General features: G+C 46.8%; 1 protein-coding gene across 1 annotated transcript in view; it reads left to right on the top strand.

The window, feature by feature from the left end:
* LOC146859227 (uncharacterized) overlaps positions 1 to 17,958 on the top strand; it is a 118,596-nt gene that overhangs the window by 62,789 nt on the left and 37,849 nt on the right. Inside the window, exon 9 of the mRNA XM_085649921.1 lies at positions 17,518 to 17,565. Coding sequence (XP_085506047.1) covers positions 17,518 to 17,565 — 48 coding nt within the window. The remainder of the gene's footprint in view (positions 1 to 17,517; positions 17,566 to 17,958) is intronic.

Genomic DNA, 17,958 nt, shown 5'->3' with positions numbered 1-17,958 from the left:
TGTCCCTGGTCTCTTTAGGAGACGTGGAAATGGTCCCTCCAACCCCTCTGCCTAGTAACACTAAGAAATATAGGCAGTGGGTGACCATTAATGGCCATAGGGTGGAAGCTCTCAGAGACACCGGAGCGAGTGTGACAGCTGTCAAGTGTCACTTGGTGTCCAGGGAGCAGGTGGTCCCTCATGCATTCTACCCCGTTGTAGCTGCTGACAACTCACAGAGTAAGTGTGAGGTAGCTCAAGTTCCTTTTGAGTGGGGGGGGGTCTCAGGTACTCTTCAGGTTGCTGTGAGGCCCGCCATGCCTGTTGATTGTCTCTTGGGCAATGATTTGGAGGACTCCCCTTGGGCTAAGGTGGAGAGAAAAGCGCATCTGGAAATGTTGGGTCTGCCTGAGTGGGTGTGTGCGACCACCCGGTCCATGTCAGTCAGTAAGGGTGTTGATGGGGGCCCGGAGCCTGAAAGTATGGCCCAGGTCCCAACCGTGAAGAGAAGAGGCAGGGGGCGCGGGAAACCGTCCCCCATCGTTCCCGCGGTCCAGGAGGGAGCAGACCCTGAGGGGGATGCCCTGGAACCGACAGGAGAACAAGTGGCCGAACTGGGAGACCTGCCCGAGCTGACCCATTGGCAGCAGGATGGTGGTCCCTCCAGGGAGGAATTTTGTGCTGAATAGAAAGTGTGCCCTTCTCTTGTGGGTATGAGGCAGCAGGCCTCAGCCCAAACGACAGGTGATCAGTCAGGATCACATTGGGTCTACTGGGAGAACGACCTCCTGTATAGCGAGCCTAAGGCTGCTGAACCTGGGTCAGCCCGTGTGCTGGTGGTACCCCAGCGCTTCAGAGCCTTCCTACTGGGGTTGGCTCATGACGTTCCGTTAGCTGGACATCTGGGGCAGGACAAGACCTATGACAGGCTTGTCACCCATTTTTATTGGCCTCAGATGAGAAGGGATTCAGATATCCATTGTAGGACATGTCAAACTTGCCAGGCAAGTGGGAAAAGTGGGCGGAAGCAGAAGGCTCCCCTCCAACCTTTTCCCGTCGTCAGTACCCCCTTTGAGCGAGTGGGAATTGACATTGTGGGGCCACTGGACCCCAAGACAGCCATGGGCAACAGGTTTATCCTGGTCTTGGTGGACCATGCCACCCGGTACCCGGAAGCCATCCCTCTCCGAACAGTGACGGCCCCCGTGGTGGGACGGGCACTGATGGGTGTTTTCTCCCGCATGGGGTTCCCCAGAGAGGTGGTGTCAGACCGGGGCACCAACTTCATTTCGAATTATATGAAGTCTCTGTGGAAGGAGTGTGGGGTAACCTACAAGTTTACCACTCCTTACCACCCTCAAGGTAATGGGCTGGTTGAGAGATTCAACCGGACCCTAAAAGGCATGATCATGGGTCTTGAAGAACCAATGAGGCGTAAATGGGACGTCCTCTTGCCATGCCTGCTGTTTGCTTACCGTGAGGTGCCACAGAAGTCTCTAGGGTTCAGCCCCTTTGAGCTTTTGTATGGTCACCCGGTAAGAGGACCTTTGAGTCTGGTTAAAGAAGGCTGGGAGCAATCTCCCAGGAAACCTCCCCAGGATGTATATAGTTACATGCTGGCCTTTAGGAACCAGACTCGGCGCTTCAGAGATCTTGCTCAGACAAATCTGGAGGCCAGCCAGGAAGAGATGAAGCGGTGGTACGATCAGAATGCCACTCTGGTTGAGCTTCAACCTGGTCAGAAAGTTTGGGTCATGGCCCCTGTGGAACCTTGTGCGCTCAAGGACAGGTGGACCGGACCATTTGAGGTTGTGGAGAAGAAGAGCGATGTCACCTACTTGGTGGACTTGAAATCTCCCAGGAACCCCTTAAGGGTCCTGCATGTCAACCGGTTAAAGCCCCACTTAGAAAGGTCCGAAGTGGGCATGCTCCTTGCCACAGATGCTGGGATGGAGGAGGAGAGTGAGCCTCTTCCTGACCTCCTGTGTGCAAAAGAAAAAGATGGGTCAGTGGATGGTGTTGTCCTCTCTGACACACTGACCCCTGAGCAGCAGCAAGATTGTCGCCATCTGTTGGTACAATTCCCTGATCTGTTCTCCTTAATCCCTGGTGTCACTCAGTGGTGTGTCCATGATGTGGACACCGGGGACAGCACTCCTGTGAGGCACAAGGCCTACAGGGTGACTGACAAGGTCAGAGCATACATCAAGGAGGAGGTCTCCAAGATGTTTGCCTTAGGGGTGGTTGAGTCCTCTAGCAGTCCTTGGGCCAGCCCAGTGGTCTTGGTCCCAAAGGCTGCAGCGCCTGGTGCTTCACCAGAACTTCGGTTCTGTGTGGATTACCGAGGACTCAATTCGGTCACCAAGACTGACGCGCACCCCATCCCCAGAGCTGATGAGCTCATCGATCGGTTGGGGGCTGCCCGGTACCTTAGTACGTTTGATCTAACGTCTGGGTACTGGCAGATCGCCTTGACTGATGGGGCAAAAGAGAGGTCTGCATTCTCCACACCAGATGGGCACTACCAGTTCCGTGTGATGCCCTTTGGGATGAAGAATGCCCCTGCCACATTCCAGAGGTTGGTTAACCAGGTATTGGCCGGGCTGGAAGATTTCAGCGCCGCCTACCTGTACGATATAGCAGTGTTCAGCGCCAGCTGGGAGGAACACTTGCGCCACCTCCAGGAAGTGTTGTTGGCCCTGCGCAGAGCAGGCCTCACAATCAAGGCTAGTAAGTGCCAGATTGGGCAGGGTTCAGTGGTGTACTTGGGGCACCAAGTAGGGAGCGGCAAGGTGGCCCCCCTGCAACCCAAGATAGATACCATCCTGGCTTGGGAACCGCCCAAAACCCAGACTCAGGTGAGAGCCTTCTTGGGTCTCACGGGTTACTACAGGAGGTTTGTCAAGGGGTATGGCAACATCGTGCACCCCTTGACCTCGCTGACTTCCCGGAAGCAGCCGAGACTTGTGATCTGGACTGACGCCTGTCAGAAAGCCTTTGACACCCTGAAAACTGCAATGTGTACAGCACCGGTCCTCCAGGCACCCGACTTTTCAAAAGAATTCATTGTCCAGACGGACGCTTCAGAGCATGGTGTGGGGGCTGTTCTAGCACAGATGAATGAGGAGGGCCGAGACTTACCTGTAGCCTTCATCAGCCGGAGGTTACTTCCCAGGGAACAAAGGTGGAGTGCGATAGAGCGTGAGGCATTTGCTGTGGTCTGGGCGCTGAAGAAGCTAAGACCCTACTTGTTTGGGTCTCACTTCCGGGTTCAGACGGACCACAGGCCCCTCAGATGGTTAATGCAGATGAGGGGTGAGAACCCAAAGCTGTTGAGGTGGTCCATTTCCCTACAGGGGATGGACTTTACGGTGGAACACCGCCCTGGTACAGATCACGCCAATGCTGATGGTCTGTCCAGATTTTTCCGCCTTAGTGATGAGGACTCCCTGGGTGAAGGGTAGTTCTCCCCACATTTCAGCTGGAGGGGACACGTGTTAGACCTGGCATCATTGGCATGAGTCTCTCCTCCATTTTTTCTGTTTGCCTCCTCTGTTTACGATGTTTTTGCTGGATTATTGCTTTGGGCACTGTGCCACTGCTGATCAGTGCCACAGTGCAAGTGCTCCCTATGCTAAATTATTACGTTGATTGGTGTTACCATGATTGGCTTGGTTGACTTACTGTTCAGACCCTAGTATAGTGCACTGCGCGTGCCAAGGGCGTGTAAGTTAACTGCTGCTGGTGGGCTTGCAGCACGGGTTGTGCCACCCACAGAAGCAGCGTGCAAAATGTGTCTCAGGCCTGCCACCGCGGCGCCTGCGTGCAGTCCCCGACTGCCATATCGACTTGGTAAGGAAACCTACTTACCAGTCTCTAAACCTTCACTTTGCCACATTTCAGACACCTCTATGGTAGGCCCTAGGGCAGGGTGCATTGTTGGTAAAAGGTAGGTCATGCCCTGATGTGTGTGGCATGACCTAATAGTGAATTACAGCCATTTTCGTTTTTCACTATTGAAGGGCTACCTGCCTCCAATAGGCCAGACTGGGCAGACTGATTATTAACTCCATTATAATCTATCTGACTCAGGGAGCATGGTAGCAAGTCGAGTTTAGTATCCCTGAACTCAGAATTTAATAACACACCCTTTAGGATGGATGGTTTTTAAATTCTATGTTTGAAAATAGCACTTTTAGAAAGTGGCTATTTTCTTGTCCAACTATCTACCGGTCTCTGCTGGTTTGGTGTGTGTGTCAGGGGCTGGGTGGCTCCAGAGGTCTGAGTGAGTCAGTGTGGGGTGAATGGGGCGTTTACACGTAGAGTGAGGGAAGAGTAGCCTGCCCTGCCTGACACAATACTGGCCCCGCCTCCTGCTGGGCGACTGATAGCCCTGCTCCTACCAGGGACAATACTGGCTCCGCCTCCTGCTGGGCGGCTGAGGACTCTGCCCTGCCCAGTGAATAGGCCAGGTGCCTCTGCCTGGCAACACCCACAACAAACCTGAGATGGTGGGAATCGCCCTGCTTGGACAAAGGGAACAAAGGGAAAAAGGGGTATAAGAGAAGGACCCCTGAACCAAGAACTCAGATCACTTCTGACAAGGAAACCTGTACCAAGGACAAGAAGCCTGCTGATCTAAGGACTTGCCTCCCCTTTCTGCCAGAGTGCTGTTTTGCTGTGGAGGAACCTGAAAGCTGCTTCTTTATTTTTGCCAAGGAACAAGGAGAGAGGAACTTGGTGTGTACTCTCTGAACACTTGCTAGAAAATCTCCAAGGACTGGAAGAGTGCCAGTCTCCTGTTGAAGTCACAGGGCCAAAGGACTTCACCATCTACTGAATTGCTGAATTGCTGGAAAGTGTTGGTTCCAGTACACAAGGGAAAATCTGCAGTCTCGACGCCAGCAGCAACGCCAGTGAGCAGTGGGTATCGGCCCCGGCTCCAAGTGACCCCGTCTCGACGCCGGTATCAACGCCAGTGAGGAGTGAGTATCGGCTCTACCTCCAAGCGACCCCGTCCCGACGCCGCTGCTGATCGCATCGAATCGACGCCCTTCTCGACGCCGTGAGCGCTGCTCCGGCCCGACATCCCTCGACGCCGCTGCGGATTGACCCGACTCCGAGGCACGATCGACGCCGACCTCGACGCCGACATCTCGACGCCGTGGATCATCGTTTCCTTCGTTTCTCAAGGTACTGTACTTGTGGGGTCTGTTGCGACTCCAGGCTCGACGTAGCGCTCCTCGCGGTCGACGCCGAACCTTGGGAATCCTGTAGACTCGACGTCGTGTGACTCCTGTGGGGGTTACATTGTTGCCAAAGAACTGTGCTCAGAAGAATACTTTGCTAAAGAACTATTTGCCAAGAAGAAACCTTACTTGAACTATTATTTTTCCGTCCAAAGAGTACTTATTAAGACTGTGGTATATTTTTGTCGTTATTTGGTCTTGTGCTAAGCCTTATATAAAAATACTATTTTTATAATAACTTCTGTGTCGTGTCCATCTGTAGTGTATTCACTTTATTACTGTATGTGGTCATAAATGCTTAACACACTGCCTCTGAGATAAGCCTGTCTGCTCTGCCAAGCTACCAAGGGGGTAGCAGGGGTTATCTGAGTGTGTAATCCCCTTGCCCTGACTAGAGTTGGTTGGTCCCTATTTGTCAGAAGTGTATACCTCTGCCAACTAGAGACCGCCGGTTCTAACACTTTGCTTGACATTTTTTTCCAATTTCGGGTTACACAGTTTCCAGAACACACTCAGTTGTCTGGCAACTCTACTGATCTCTTGTTTGGATTTGATAATGATGAACAAACTCACAGGCCCATGTTACTAAGGTAGCTATAACATGCACCCCAGTCATGCACAGTTTTCTCATCAATAATTTTACAGCAAATATTTCACTGATATTATCAACGATGTCATAGAAGATGTCCTGAGTGATATAATCTGTGGTGTGATTAGCAGTGCATGGCGAGGGCACCAGTTAAAGTTACCTTACGGCACAAGTTATAACTTATTGACATAACTCTAACTATAATTGCTGAATTTCTGTGGTTTTGTGCATGTAAAATCTGATCTAATTGTAAAGTCCTTGAAACCTCTGTTTTTTTGTGTGAATTTCCAATGTTTTTTAAAATCTATTTGCTAACTGAGACATCCCTGTAACCTTTGGTTTTTCAGTGAAATTCTAGTTTTTTGTAAGTTAAGTAATATTTAATTACCTAACATTAATCTTGCGGCCAGGCACTGTGGCCAACATCCCCACAGGCACCCAACCCGACCCCATGCACGGCATTTAGCCATGCTTGGAGGGTCCCCTTCCCCAGCTCATTTTCGACCCCGGGGACCACATCTCCCAGCCATAATCTAAATGGGAGGGTTGCATGCTGCCCCCTTTCCCAGGCCAATTTCGGCACATGGGACCCAATGCCCAAGGACTCCATATGTTTTTAAATTGGAAAGGGGGCATGCAACCCCCCTTTTCTGGGCCCACATCAGGATGAGTACTCCATCTCATTGGGCCTAGTCAATTTAAAATGAGTGGAGGGGGACCATGCAGTACTCCTTCTCAGGCCAATTTCTGCCCTGGGGAACCACATGCCCGGGGACCCGGCTGTGAGAAAACAGGACCTGTTTGCAGTGTCCTCACGGTTTTTGCCCCCATTTTGACTGCTAGGTGCTGCATTTCTAACTCTGATTGTGCCCTGGGCTCTGCTTACCAGACACAGAGCTAGTGCTCTGATTATATGCGTGTTCGTGAGATATTTCCCCCCGAGCACGCAAACAGCGTTCGCGAACACGAAAAAAGCCTAGCGAACAAGCAATTCTGCGTGTTTGCGGAATTACTGCGTGCTCGCGGAGATTTTTTACCGTTTCACGGACCTTTGCGTAGCGTGACTACGCAAATTCCGCCCACCCCTACTTCAAGGTGTCAAAGATAAATCCAACAACTTGCCAATGTTATATTGATAATATCTATTACAGAAAGTAAGTTATTAAACTTTCTTTTCTGTGAGCCAAAATCCAGCTTTCCTGCTGCCCTCTCTTGATTGGTTAGCCTCTGCCTGGCTGAGCCAAAGCTGCTCTCAATGAGGTGTAACATTTCCAGTCAGAGAGACAATAGCTATCATGTGGGTGGAGGACTGCAGGTGATAGAGCAAAAGGAAGGAAGCGGGTGGGGTAGCCAAACTGGTCTTCAAAGGGAGAACACCAGTTTGGGTCAATCACAGGCTAACCCCCACATCCTGCACCCCTCAGCCAAGCAGGAGCCCCTGTAATTAGATTAAGGAGTTGGATGGAAGGGGAGTGTTAGTGAATTTTAGCCACACTAGTGGGTTGGCTTAGCTTGGTCTAACCTCAAAGGGAGAGAATGTCTCCACGTAGGATTTTGAGAGAATAGTGTTTTTGGGACAAGAATATACCACACTTTGGAGGAAATAGTCATACATCTGGGTGGTACCCTGGATCCCATTGGACTGGGGTGCCCCCCGCTTGACGCACAGAAACACAAAATAAATATGGAAGAATACTAATGTGTCTATAAGCACCACAGAGTTAAAAAATCTTTGTTTGTCAACCAGACAGGTCCAAATGTTGGTCCACAGAGAAGTTTGGAGACATTTAGAGCAACATTTATAAAAAGCTCCATCAGCTGACCAGGTGCATTGTGGGAGTTATAGTCGCAGGCCACAAGAGGCAAACCAGAGCATCTGAACCATTGACTGGCGCTGTGGACCCCTTTCCTGCTTCAAGAAACATTTCTGGAAGTGCATGTAAAACTGTTACATTAAGGGTGGCCTGAACTTTGGATTTTGTCCCTGTCCAGCATGACCTTAATAAATGCTTTGAGTGCTATTTGATTCCAACGCTAGTTTTACTTTTAATATTTGAAAAGATATCTCTTGTTCCCTACATAGGAGTTTTGTCATTGTAATATCTATTTGTTCATACAAATATAATATATTTTTATAGATTAGTGTTGGGTTTTGAGAGTGTGTGGTGTCTAACTTATTTAATATATTGGAGTTTTTAAATGATTTACACACCTGTCTCCTAAGTGACCTCTGCCTGCTCATTGCCAGCTACTAAGGGTTAAACTAAGGAAAAACTTATTTAGACCTTGACTAATCCTTTTAGTGTGTCTGTGGCCTTATTACTAGTGGTAAGCCACTACTAATAATCCATTTCCCAACACCGCAAGGAGAGGAGGGCCCCCATCCCATGTCCCATTTTAGCCTTGGATACTCTATACCCGGAACCAGGCCAATCACAGCGCAGACCCAAGTCAGCCCATGGACCTCACTCCCCAGGCCCGGGTAGTCAATAGTGGGTGCCCTGGCCCCACCCAGGGCACCCTGTATCTGGTTGTTGGGGGCTGCAATGGAAGCCTCATTGCCCTGGCAGCCGCAGGCAGTTCCATGCCTCCAGCGGGAACTGGCATTGCTCCAAATTGCACTGCTCCAGCACGCAAGGAGCAGCAAACAATGCTGCTCCCTGTATGCGTGAGAACATTTTCCTTCTATATTTCTTGCCTGCTTCTCAGTGAGAGCGAACAGATAAAAAGTCTGCTCCCAGTGGGTGGGAGCGGCTTACTGTTTGCTCTCGCATGGCGGGACCTTTAAAACTGCTCCTACCAAGTGAGAGCAAACACTCTATGCCCCTGGGGTGGGCACCTTGGGGCATAGCAGGAGACCGGCCCTGGGGGATGGGGTCCCCATGGCCATTAATGGCTCTGGGGTGGTGGGCTGCTTTGCCCTGCACCCTTTTCATTGCACAGCTGGGTCCCGGGGATGGGGTCACCGGGGCTGAACGCGGACCGAGGGGGGGCAGCATGTAGCTGTCCTTCCCTTATAGTATATTGGCCGGGCCACAGTGGTTGTATATAAAATATATTTTCACTGGGACCTTGTGCACCCGGTGCAAAAGAAATGCAAGCTTGGGAGACCGGACCTTTGTTTTTCAACTTTGCTGCGGATTCATGTATCTTCTGCGATGTTGCCGCTCAATTGAAAAAGAAAATTGGGGACCCAACCACCGGACCTAGGGGTCAGGGTATTGCTACCCTGTCCTCTTCACTTTTTTATGTTTTTTCTTCAGACTCAGCCAAGTCCAAGTCCCAAGTTGGCTTCTAACTAACCCCGGGCGTAGTGTGCATAGCGGGGCTACGTGAAGGTCCATGGAGTTGCAAAGAAACTCCATGGAACTCCGCTCTGCTCCGTTCCACCACCCGCCTCCACCCCATTATAAAAAGTAATTAAACATTAATAAAAAATGTATTTTAAACCACTTACCTGAACTGCTGCGTCCCCGGGCTGGCCTCTTCCTCTTCTTCGCCGTCTCGCTAATCTTTTTGAAAACTGCGTCAATAGAAACTAGATCCTAACTATATCCTAACTATAACTACCTACTGGCAATTGCCAGTAGGTAGGTATAGTTATAGGTATAGGTATATGCTTCTAAACATGTTCAAATATTCTGATTAAGAATAGTTAATCTATTCTTACTGATATATACTTACTGCCATGATATGTTGGCTGTCCATATTTTTGCTACAACTATTCTTGTAGTATTATATTTCTGTTCCTGATATTCTGATATTTAACAGTAGAGTAGTGTGTGAAGGTTTGTTCTCTTTTGGCGGGATACTAAGCATGGTCATGACCACAGCAAGACTCTTTCAGGGGTACATGGTTAATTTTGGATTAAACACATGGTTATACTTTGCTATAGCAGCATTTGAGGATCACAGTTCCAAACTCTGTAAAAAAAAAAAGCAATGTCAGAGTGTTGTTCGATGCATGCAGGAGGGATAGACTTACGATCACCTCAGACTCTCTGCAGGTTTTTTTGTTCTATGCATCCATATTGTGTAGCCACCACTGACTCCCCCATTGGGCACACCTAACAGCAACTAATCAAAGAGATCGTTGTGTATCAGGCTATCAACTACAAACATACTGTGCTACAAATATCATAATAAATATTTGGATAACCAAAATATTGTGTTGGTGAGTTTACACTGTAAGTATAGTTTTAATTTTCTTAAGTATCTTGAAGATGTTTAGAAGTACTTCCTCAAAGTGCACACAGAGTCCATTACACCTATACATAGATATATATTCTTACATTATCAGTTTTTCACTTGCTGATATTTTGTCTGTAACATTTCTTTAGTAAGATATTTTAACTCAGTATTCCAGGACCATACCAACATGATTAACAGTAAAGATTCATGGGCTGATAGAACGCCTACTTATTTCTTGCAGCAAATCCTGTTAACAAACTCATTTCAATAAATTGTCCATTTTGCATTTTCATTTACAGTGTCCAGCTTTAAAATGTAAGGTGTAATGATCAGAAGCCTGTAGCTCTGTCACAAATATTCCAAACATTTAATAAGAAACATGCATTTCCCAGACCATTAACAACCCATACTTTCCAACATAAATCAGTATATAAGAGCAAGCAAGGTTTTAGGACATTTGTGTTTTGGATTCAATAAAACAAAAGCTCCAAATGAAGTCACTCACTTTGGCTGAGATCAAATCACCCGCATAAACACACCTTTCATGACAAGCACCTCCAAGACGCAATTCAATTAAAATCATGGACTATCCATTTGTCAAGAAACGATGAATAGTGTGCAGCAGGTAATGCAAAGCTCGAAGGATGGAATTGTGCACGTGCCAAAGAGCAGGTTTAGCCCCAGGAGACTAGCAGCACCCTTGAGCAGATAAAGGAATAAACCCAACAGCTATACAGCTTCATAGGGTCCTGCAGATCTGGGATAACGTTGTGTCCCATGGTTGAATGGGCACCTTCCACCTGACTTGCTTTTCTGATGGAGGAGCTCATTCTTTTGCAGGTATAATAAATGCATTATCAACTGTACTGCAAAAAAAAATACCACACTTTGCACCTTTAAGTTTTTTGTAGAAACATATTTTTAGTATTTTGAAGTAAATACCTATCAGCAGTAGCAGTTCCGCTTAGAATGTCTGCGAGGCACAAATTATCCTCCTGAACCTATCTCCAGCCATGCAGTAATTATATGTATGACCATGCATAACTCCTTCTCAGACACTTTGTGAACATTTTCAAAAATGTAATGGTCAGAGTAAAGGAGGCTGAAGAGTTGGTCTTGCCTTTCTTTCTTCTGTGGCAGTGGGTTTTCTGCTCAAAAGATCACTTTTTCTTTGGCTGCTGACTATCCACTGGCTCTCAGGGCAGTCATTGTGATGTCACGACTGCACACATTAGTGACGTAGAGTAATAATGCTGCAACTAGACTGTGAAAAGGGAATTCGATTCATACGTTTATGCAAGAGTTTCATACCTCAATGATATTTTCAAAGTCTATCATAGCATTGAATGGTGTAACAGAAATTTTATCTTGTAAAACTAAAAGCTAGACATATGCAAATACATTTAAAATCAACATTGATGCAAGTAATGTTGTCTAGCAGCTCAGTTACAAGGGATAACTTAATCTCCACGTTTTCTCTTTGAACCATTGATCCAGCGCAACACCTAATCAGGGATCAATACTCGGTAACATACAAATGGCCCATACACATTCACCCAAATCCCTGTTGCGCTGGGGGTAAAGTTTTAATGACATCAAATTAGTTTCCTTCAAAGATTCATGTTTGACATCTCTAGATACATAACTAAACCAATACATCAACTCTGTTTCCTCTTGGTCGACGGACCAATTTGTTAAATAGTTGATGGTAATGATAGTACTATCTAACTAACTATTTAGTTAGCTAAATAATGACAGACTCTCAATAAGATTAATAAAGTTTATCTCAGATGAATAATAAAATGCTCATTGCATACGGTTACAAATGCGATCAATGAAATTCACAAGAGGGAGAGAAAACATCAGCAAATGCAAAGAGTGTCAAACTCATCATTCAATTAACGATATGCATATGAAGGAGTGGATAGAAGAAGAGGTAAAAGTTTCAGCAAAATAATGTGAAACAATACACTTATGGTGGAGTGGATAGATGAAGAGACATAAGTTTTCAGAGACAAAAAAACATATGCAAATAATTATGCAAAGTACGAGCAAGAAGGAAAATACTAACCGGTAGAATCAGTGAAATACCACGCCCCTGGCCAAGAAAGTAGTGGGGTCCCCTGAAATAGAGTCCGGGAACTAAGACTTCAGTGACAGGAAACCGGACAAGGACAGGAACAGCTAGGCCAAATCGACGAACAGCAGCGCATAACCCCTCTCTGCTCTCCTCTCTCCTGTCGACGATCTCACCATCAGCTCTAAACCACACCCCCAAAGGCACCCCAGTTATACCGTAAAACCTAAATGTCCGTCCCACATCAGTTGAAACAATTTTTGAAATTCTACAGCTCATTGGTGGATTTGGGAGGTGGTCTGTAAACTCATTGTTCAATACCCTCTCTCATTACATCATATTTGACTTGTTTGTTTAATTCAATACTCAATACTTTCACATTAATTCTCATATATTTCTCAGCTACGTCCGCGGAAGAAGTCTTGAATACCACGGCCAGTCACATCTTTTGGCAGGCAAACAATGCACTTCGAGCTGAATAACATTGAACTTTTATTCTTCCTCTGCAGCGCTCAGCGCTTCTGTCTGACTTTTTGGCGAAACATTCATGCTCACTTTTCATCTATCAGGTCAATTTAAGAATAATTGAGGCACATTTTGGCCCACTATAGCAAATAAAACATAAGCATTCATTAATTACATGATACTGCACTTTTCACTGTTTACCACCCACCTTTGCACTATTCTCTGGTAATGTTTTCATAGCAGAAGCTCACGGCAAAAACTGCATTGTTTATTATTTTTAAAGCAAGATGCGGCCTAGTCAAGGATTATTTCTCGTTTCTTTCAAAGCACAATGTAAATACAGTTTAGTTCTTTCATGCACTATTTTACGTTAATGCATGCATGCGTAAAGCAGTTTCCCACGTGTTTCATTATGTTTTTGTGTGTTAGTCTTTACCGCACCGTTAGTAGGTATTATGGGGGAGTTAATCCGAGCATGCTTAATTTTGAGAAAACCCTGCTCCATCACCATGCTGTTATCATAGGAAAAAACTTTTATCTCCCTGCATCCCAATACATTTTATTTAAAAAAGTAGAATTCTTTGCCAACCGTTTCCGCCCATACTGGGGCAGTCATTCTGCTCTAGTATAGTTACTAAGATCCTTCAATAATAGCATCCTTGCATGTAGAGGGATATATGGTAAAGGTGGAACTCTGGTCAATCAATCAATCAATCAATCAGTCATTTGTTAAGCACACTACATACCCGCGAGGGTCTCCAGGCGCTGGGGTGCTGGGGGGGGGGAAGTAGGGCCGCTACTGATCGAACAGCCAGGTCTTCAGTATCCTCCTGAAGGACAGCAGGTCTTGGGTCTGTCGTAGGCTCAGTGGGAGGGTGTTCCATGTCTTGGCCGCGAGGTGGTAGAAGGATCTCCCGCCGGTGGTTGTTTTTCGGATGCGCGGGACGGTGGCGAGTGAGAGGTCGGCAGAGCGTAGCTGGCGGTTGGAGGTGTAGAAGGAGAGCCGCCTGTTGAGGTAGGCTGGGCCGGTCTTGTGGAGTGCCTTGTGTGCGTGGATGAGGAGCTTGAAGGATATCCTCTTGTTGACAGGGAGCCAGTGCAGGTTTCTTAGGTGGGGGGTGATGTGGCCATGTTGTGATACATCGAGGATCAGTCGTGCCAAGGCGTTTTGGATGCGTTGTAGTCGATTGATGAGCTTGGTCGGGGCTCCTGCGTAGAGGGCGTTTCCGTAGTCGAGTCTACTGCTGACGAGGGCCTGGGTGACTGTCTTTCTTGTATCTTTCGGGATCCATCTGTAGATCTTGCAGAGCATGCGGAGGTTGTTGAAGCAGGAGGAGGAGACGGCGTTGACTTGCTTGGTCATTGAGAGCGTTGAGTCGGGGATGATTCCCAGGTTGCGTGCATGGTCGGTGGGGGTCGGGGCTGCCCCCAGTGTCGTTGGCCACCAGGAGTCGTCGCAGGCTGATGGGTTGGAGCCGAGGATGAGGACCTCCGCCTTGTCCGAATTCAGCTTCAGACGGCTGATCTTCATCCAGTCGGCGACGGCCTTCATTCCTTCGTGGAGATTGGCTTTGGCGGTGATGGGGTCCTTGGTGAGGGAGAGGATCAGTTGAGTGTCATCGGCGTAGGAGAATATGTTTAGGTCGTGCTGTCGGGCGACGTGTGCGAGCGGGGCCATGTAAATGTTGAACAGGGTCGGGCTGAGGGAGGATCCCTGGGGTACGCCGCAGATGATCTTGGAGGCTTTGGAACGGAACGTGGGGAAGCGGACGCTCTGGGTTCTGCCAGAGAGGAAGGAGGTGGTCTATTCCAGAGCCTTGTGTCGGATCCCTGCGGCGTGGAGGAGTGCGCGTAGTGTGTGGTAGCAGACGGTGTCGAAGGCGGCGGAGAGGTCTAGGAGGATGAGTGCTGCGGTCTCCCCGTTGTCTAGCAGGGTCCTGATGTCGTCGGTGGATGGCAGACTTATGTGCTCCACTGGAGCATGTCTGTCTTTTTCATGTAATATGAGCAGCACAGTAACCAGACCCTCCAGGATTTCGCGATTTCGCGATTTGCAAAAAAATCGCGAAATCGGCAGTTTTGTAAAAATGCCGCGATTTTTACAAAACTGCCCGCGAAATTTGGACGGTTGGGCAGCTCTTGGGAGGAGGCCACTTTTAGGTGTCTGTGCTGACAGCTGTCTGCAATGTCAATATGTGTAGAAAAACTTTAGTGCGTGCAGACAGTTTGTGAAGCTTGGACAATAAGCAAAAGGGAAGGAGTGCACGCTCTAACATGTTTTTGTGCTTAGCAATTTATCGCCGCACAGAGCGATGAATAATTATTTGCCACCGCGGAGACAGGAGAAATGAAGTTTAATCAACAAGAAGGCTTGGACATTTACGACAGACAGTGAAAACATTTGCATAGGGTTGTTGGTAGTGTGGGTTCACATTGTTATATTCTTTTGTGCACGTATTGTCATTGTCAGCACGTTGTACATGGGGTGAATCTAATCTAATTTTTTGTTATCACAAATATTGTATTTTTCAGGCACTATAGTAGTACATTTTCCATTTCGGTTTTTAACATTGAGGCCATTTTATTCATTCACATGCTTAAGTCACGATGAGTGCAGAGAAGGGGCTATGTAAGGATAGTTTCTTGAGGATTTTCACCCAAGGTCTAGAAGATAAGTAAATTGGGTCACGTAGCGTGACGGGGAAGGTGCATTATGTGAGAGAGAGTAGTTAGGTTGAGTAATGGCGTATAGTGCTCGTAACTTTAAAAGCAGGTTAGTCACGTGGTTTGGAAGCAGGTAGCGCGAGGGCTAGGAGCGCGAGGGTTTAAAAGCGAGAGTGGGTGCAGCTGATTCGGTGAATTAACAGCTGGGAAGAGGGAGGAAAAGAGTGCATTCACTGAGGACGGTATGAGATGCCAGAGCGTAGGAGGTGAGTGTGGACGCAAGGCAAAGAAATAGTCTAATTGAGAGAGGGGGAATCTGGTTGGGAGTATCGTCGGTGATGAATTGTGGGGTGATGAGCAGTTTGAACAAAGGTAGAGAGCGGTGGGACAGGAGAACAGAGATGCGAGGAGAATGAAATAGAGGGGGGTGGTGAGAGCTTGAGAGCTGAAGTGGGGGAGGGGGGAAAAGAGAAGGAGAAGTTGGGAGATGGAATATAAACCAGAAAGATAGAAGAGATGGGAAGACAAAGGAGAAGTGCGGGAAGTGAATGCGTCAGAGAGGCAGGAAGGACAAACTGAAAGCAGGAGGGAAAGGCATGAAAGGAAGAGCCGTGCACTGAAAAGAACCGAGGAAGAAAATTGGAGTGAAAACCAGAGAAAAAACAACGAAGAAGAGAACAGAGCAAGTAAGGAGGAAAGAGCATTTGAAAGAGAATGATAAGAAACCCTGGAGTGGGAATTACAGGGATGAGAAGTGAAGGAAGCAAGAACAAAACTGAAAACGAGAAAAGAGAAAGGGGAGGTAGGAAATAAAGAGAAGAGAAAGGGAAGGGGCAATGAAAACAGAGTAAAGGAAGAGGAGCGACAAAGATTGAGAAATATAACAGAACAGCAAGAAAACGAAGAGAGAGAGAAGGAAGGAGTCAACGATTGAAATGAAAATAACAGAATTATTGTAGGTCTGTTTACAGTACAGCTGTCTGCGATGTAGTACGTGTACCTTATTGGATAGGCCTTTGCAAGCACCAGGGTGTCAATACTCATGCTCACAAAATTCCAAGGAAAGGGAAGACGGGCGGTGGCCATTGAACCTTGTTGCTGCATGACGAAAGGTTTCCTGTCTGTGCAGAATGCACTGTTCAACGTAACCAACAAGAAAACTACAATTATCGGGCAACATGAACTATCAATTTCTTTGGAGATGGCAACCAGTGCTGGAAAGTAGGGGAAACCCACCTGATCTCACTTCCGCCAGCTAATTTCTCTGAGAAAAATGCTGAATTTGTCCTGGTGTCTGATAATTCAGCAGCGCCTGCAAGTTGTTTGTATTCGGCTGGGTGCAGCAACGTGCAGGCAGTAGGAGGTCTTTCTTATTTCAACATTCAGCTGGGAGCAAAAGTTATCTTACCTCTATTAAAATCCCCTTAAAATTGCAGGGCACACAATGGTCTCTCCAACAGGTATCTTAACCCTGTAAGATATTTTAAAATGCAACCTCTATGTAACCAATTGAGTAACCTAGAAGGGATTTACTGTCACATTTGTCATCTGTTACCAATATCTTTGCAGCAAATTAAAAAAAATATATATTATGTTGCTACCAATGTTGCGGGCATCATTGGCACCCACAATTGGCAAAAGAGGGTACCTGAGGAAGAGGTGTCCTGCCTCTCGGATCCGTAGGCAGCGATGCCCGACAGGGGTGCATACATGGGCACTAGAACATCCCAGGGAGAAATACAGCACACTCCCACAAGGTTAGGACTGGAGCTGTGCTTCCGTAGAGCTGCAGACACTTTAAACATGCCTATTTCAAAGTGGAATACTCTGCTAAAACAGCTTCCATTGATTTCAGGCTGAAAATGAATGATTATGAGTAAACTAAAGTGCCGCAAAAATGCTGCTAAATTTCAATATTTGTGCCGCTAAATTTCCATATTTGTGCCGCTAAATTTGCTAATCCATGCCGCTATATCCTGGGGGGTCTGAGTAACACCTCTATTTTAAGCCATTACGGAAAATATTGTATTTTTTCCCACTGTTCCATGGCCTTCAAATCGCTCTCTATATTTTACATGTAATTTCTATGTATTTAATTTGGTTGGATGATTTGTGTGTGAAATGAAACACCTTTGGTTAGATAATCACTGTAGAGAAACATTAACAAGCAATTAAGATAATATGGGGGGCTGAACAGATTATATAGAATTATAAAAATTTAATTATGTCACTGTAGCATAAAAACAAAGGTATTTGACTAATATTTACTTTTTCAATTGTATTCTTTCCTTTTTAATCCCTAGAAACTGTGACCGCCATCCTGAATGGTAACTGCACCAAAAAGGGTACAGGTAAGTGTGTCTTAAATTGACAATGGTAGAAAAAAACATTAAAAACCGTACTGTGTCCATAAATTCCTTTCTTACAGGGTGAGAATCAAAGCATTGTTAACTACTATTGGATTTTTCTGTGCATAGATGCACAGATGGGGATAAACTAAATGAATATGACGGTGGGGCTGAGGATGCGGATTGGGATGCAAAATCTAAGCAGAAAGTGAACTTTACTTTGTATTGTCTGTAAAACAAGGACATATGGCCCCCATCTCAAGATCCCTGTTAGGAAGAGGGAAAGACAGGGACCAAGTTGCACCTATAGCCACAGCCCGATCCATCCATTTATCATGGATGTTCTGGGTGTGAATCAGCACCCAATAATTCAGGTTTGGAAAATCTGGACCACTG

This window comes from Triturus cristatus, chromosome 3_2 (assembly GCF_964204655.1).
Source record: "Triturus cristatus chromosome 3_2, aTriCri1.1, whole genome shotgun sequence".
In the NCBI taxonomy this organism is placed as follows: Eukaryota; Metazoa; Chordata; class Amphibia; order Caudata; family Salamandridae; genus Triturus; species Triturus cristatus.
This window is presented reverse-complemented; position numbering and strand designations above follow the sequence as displayed.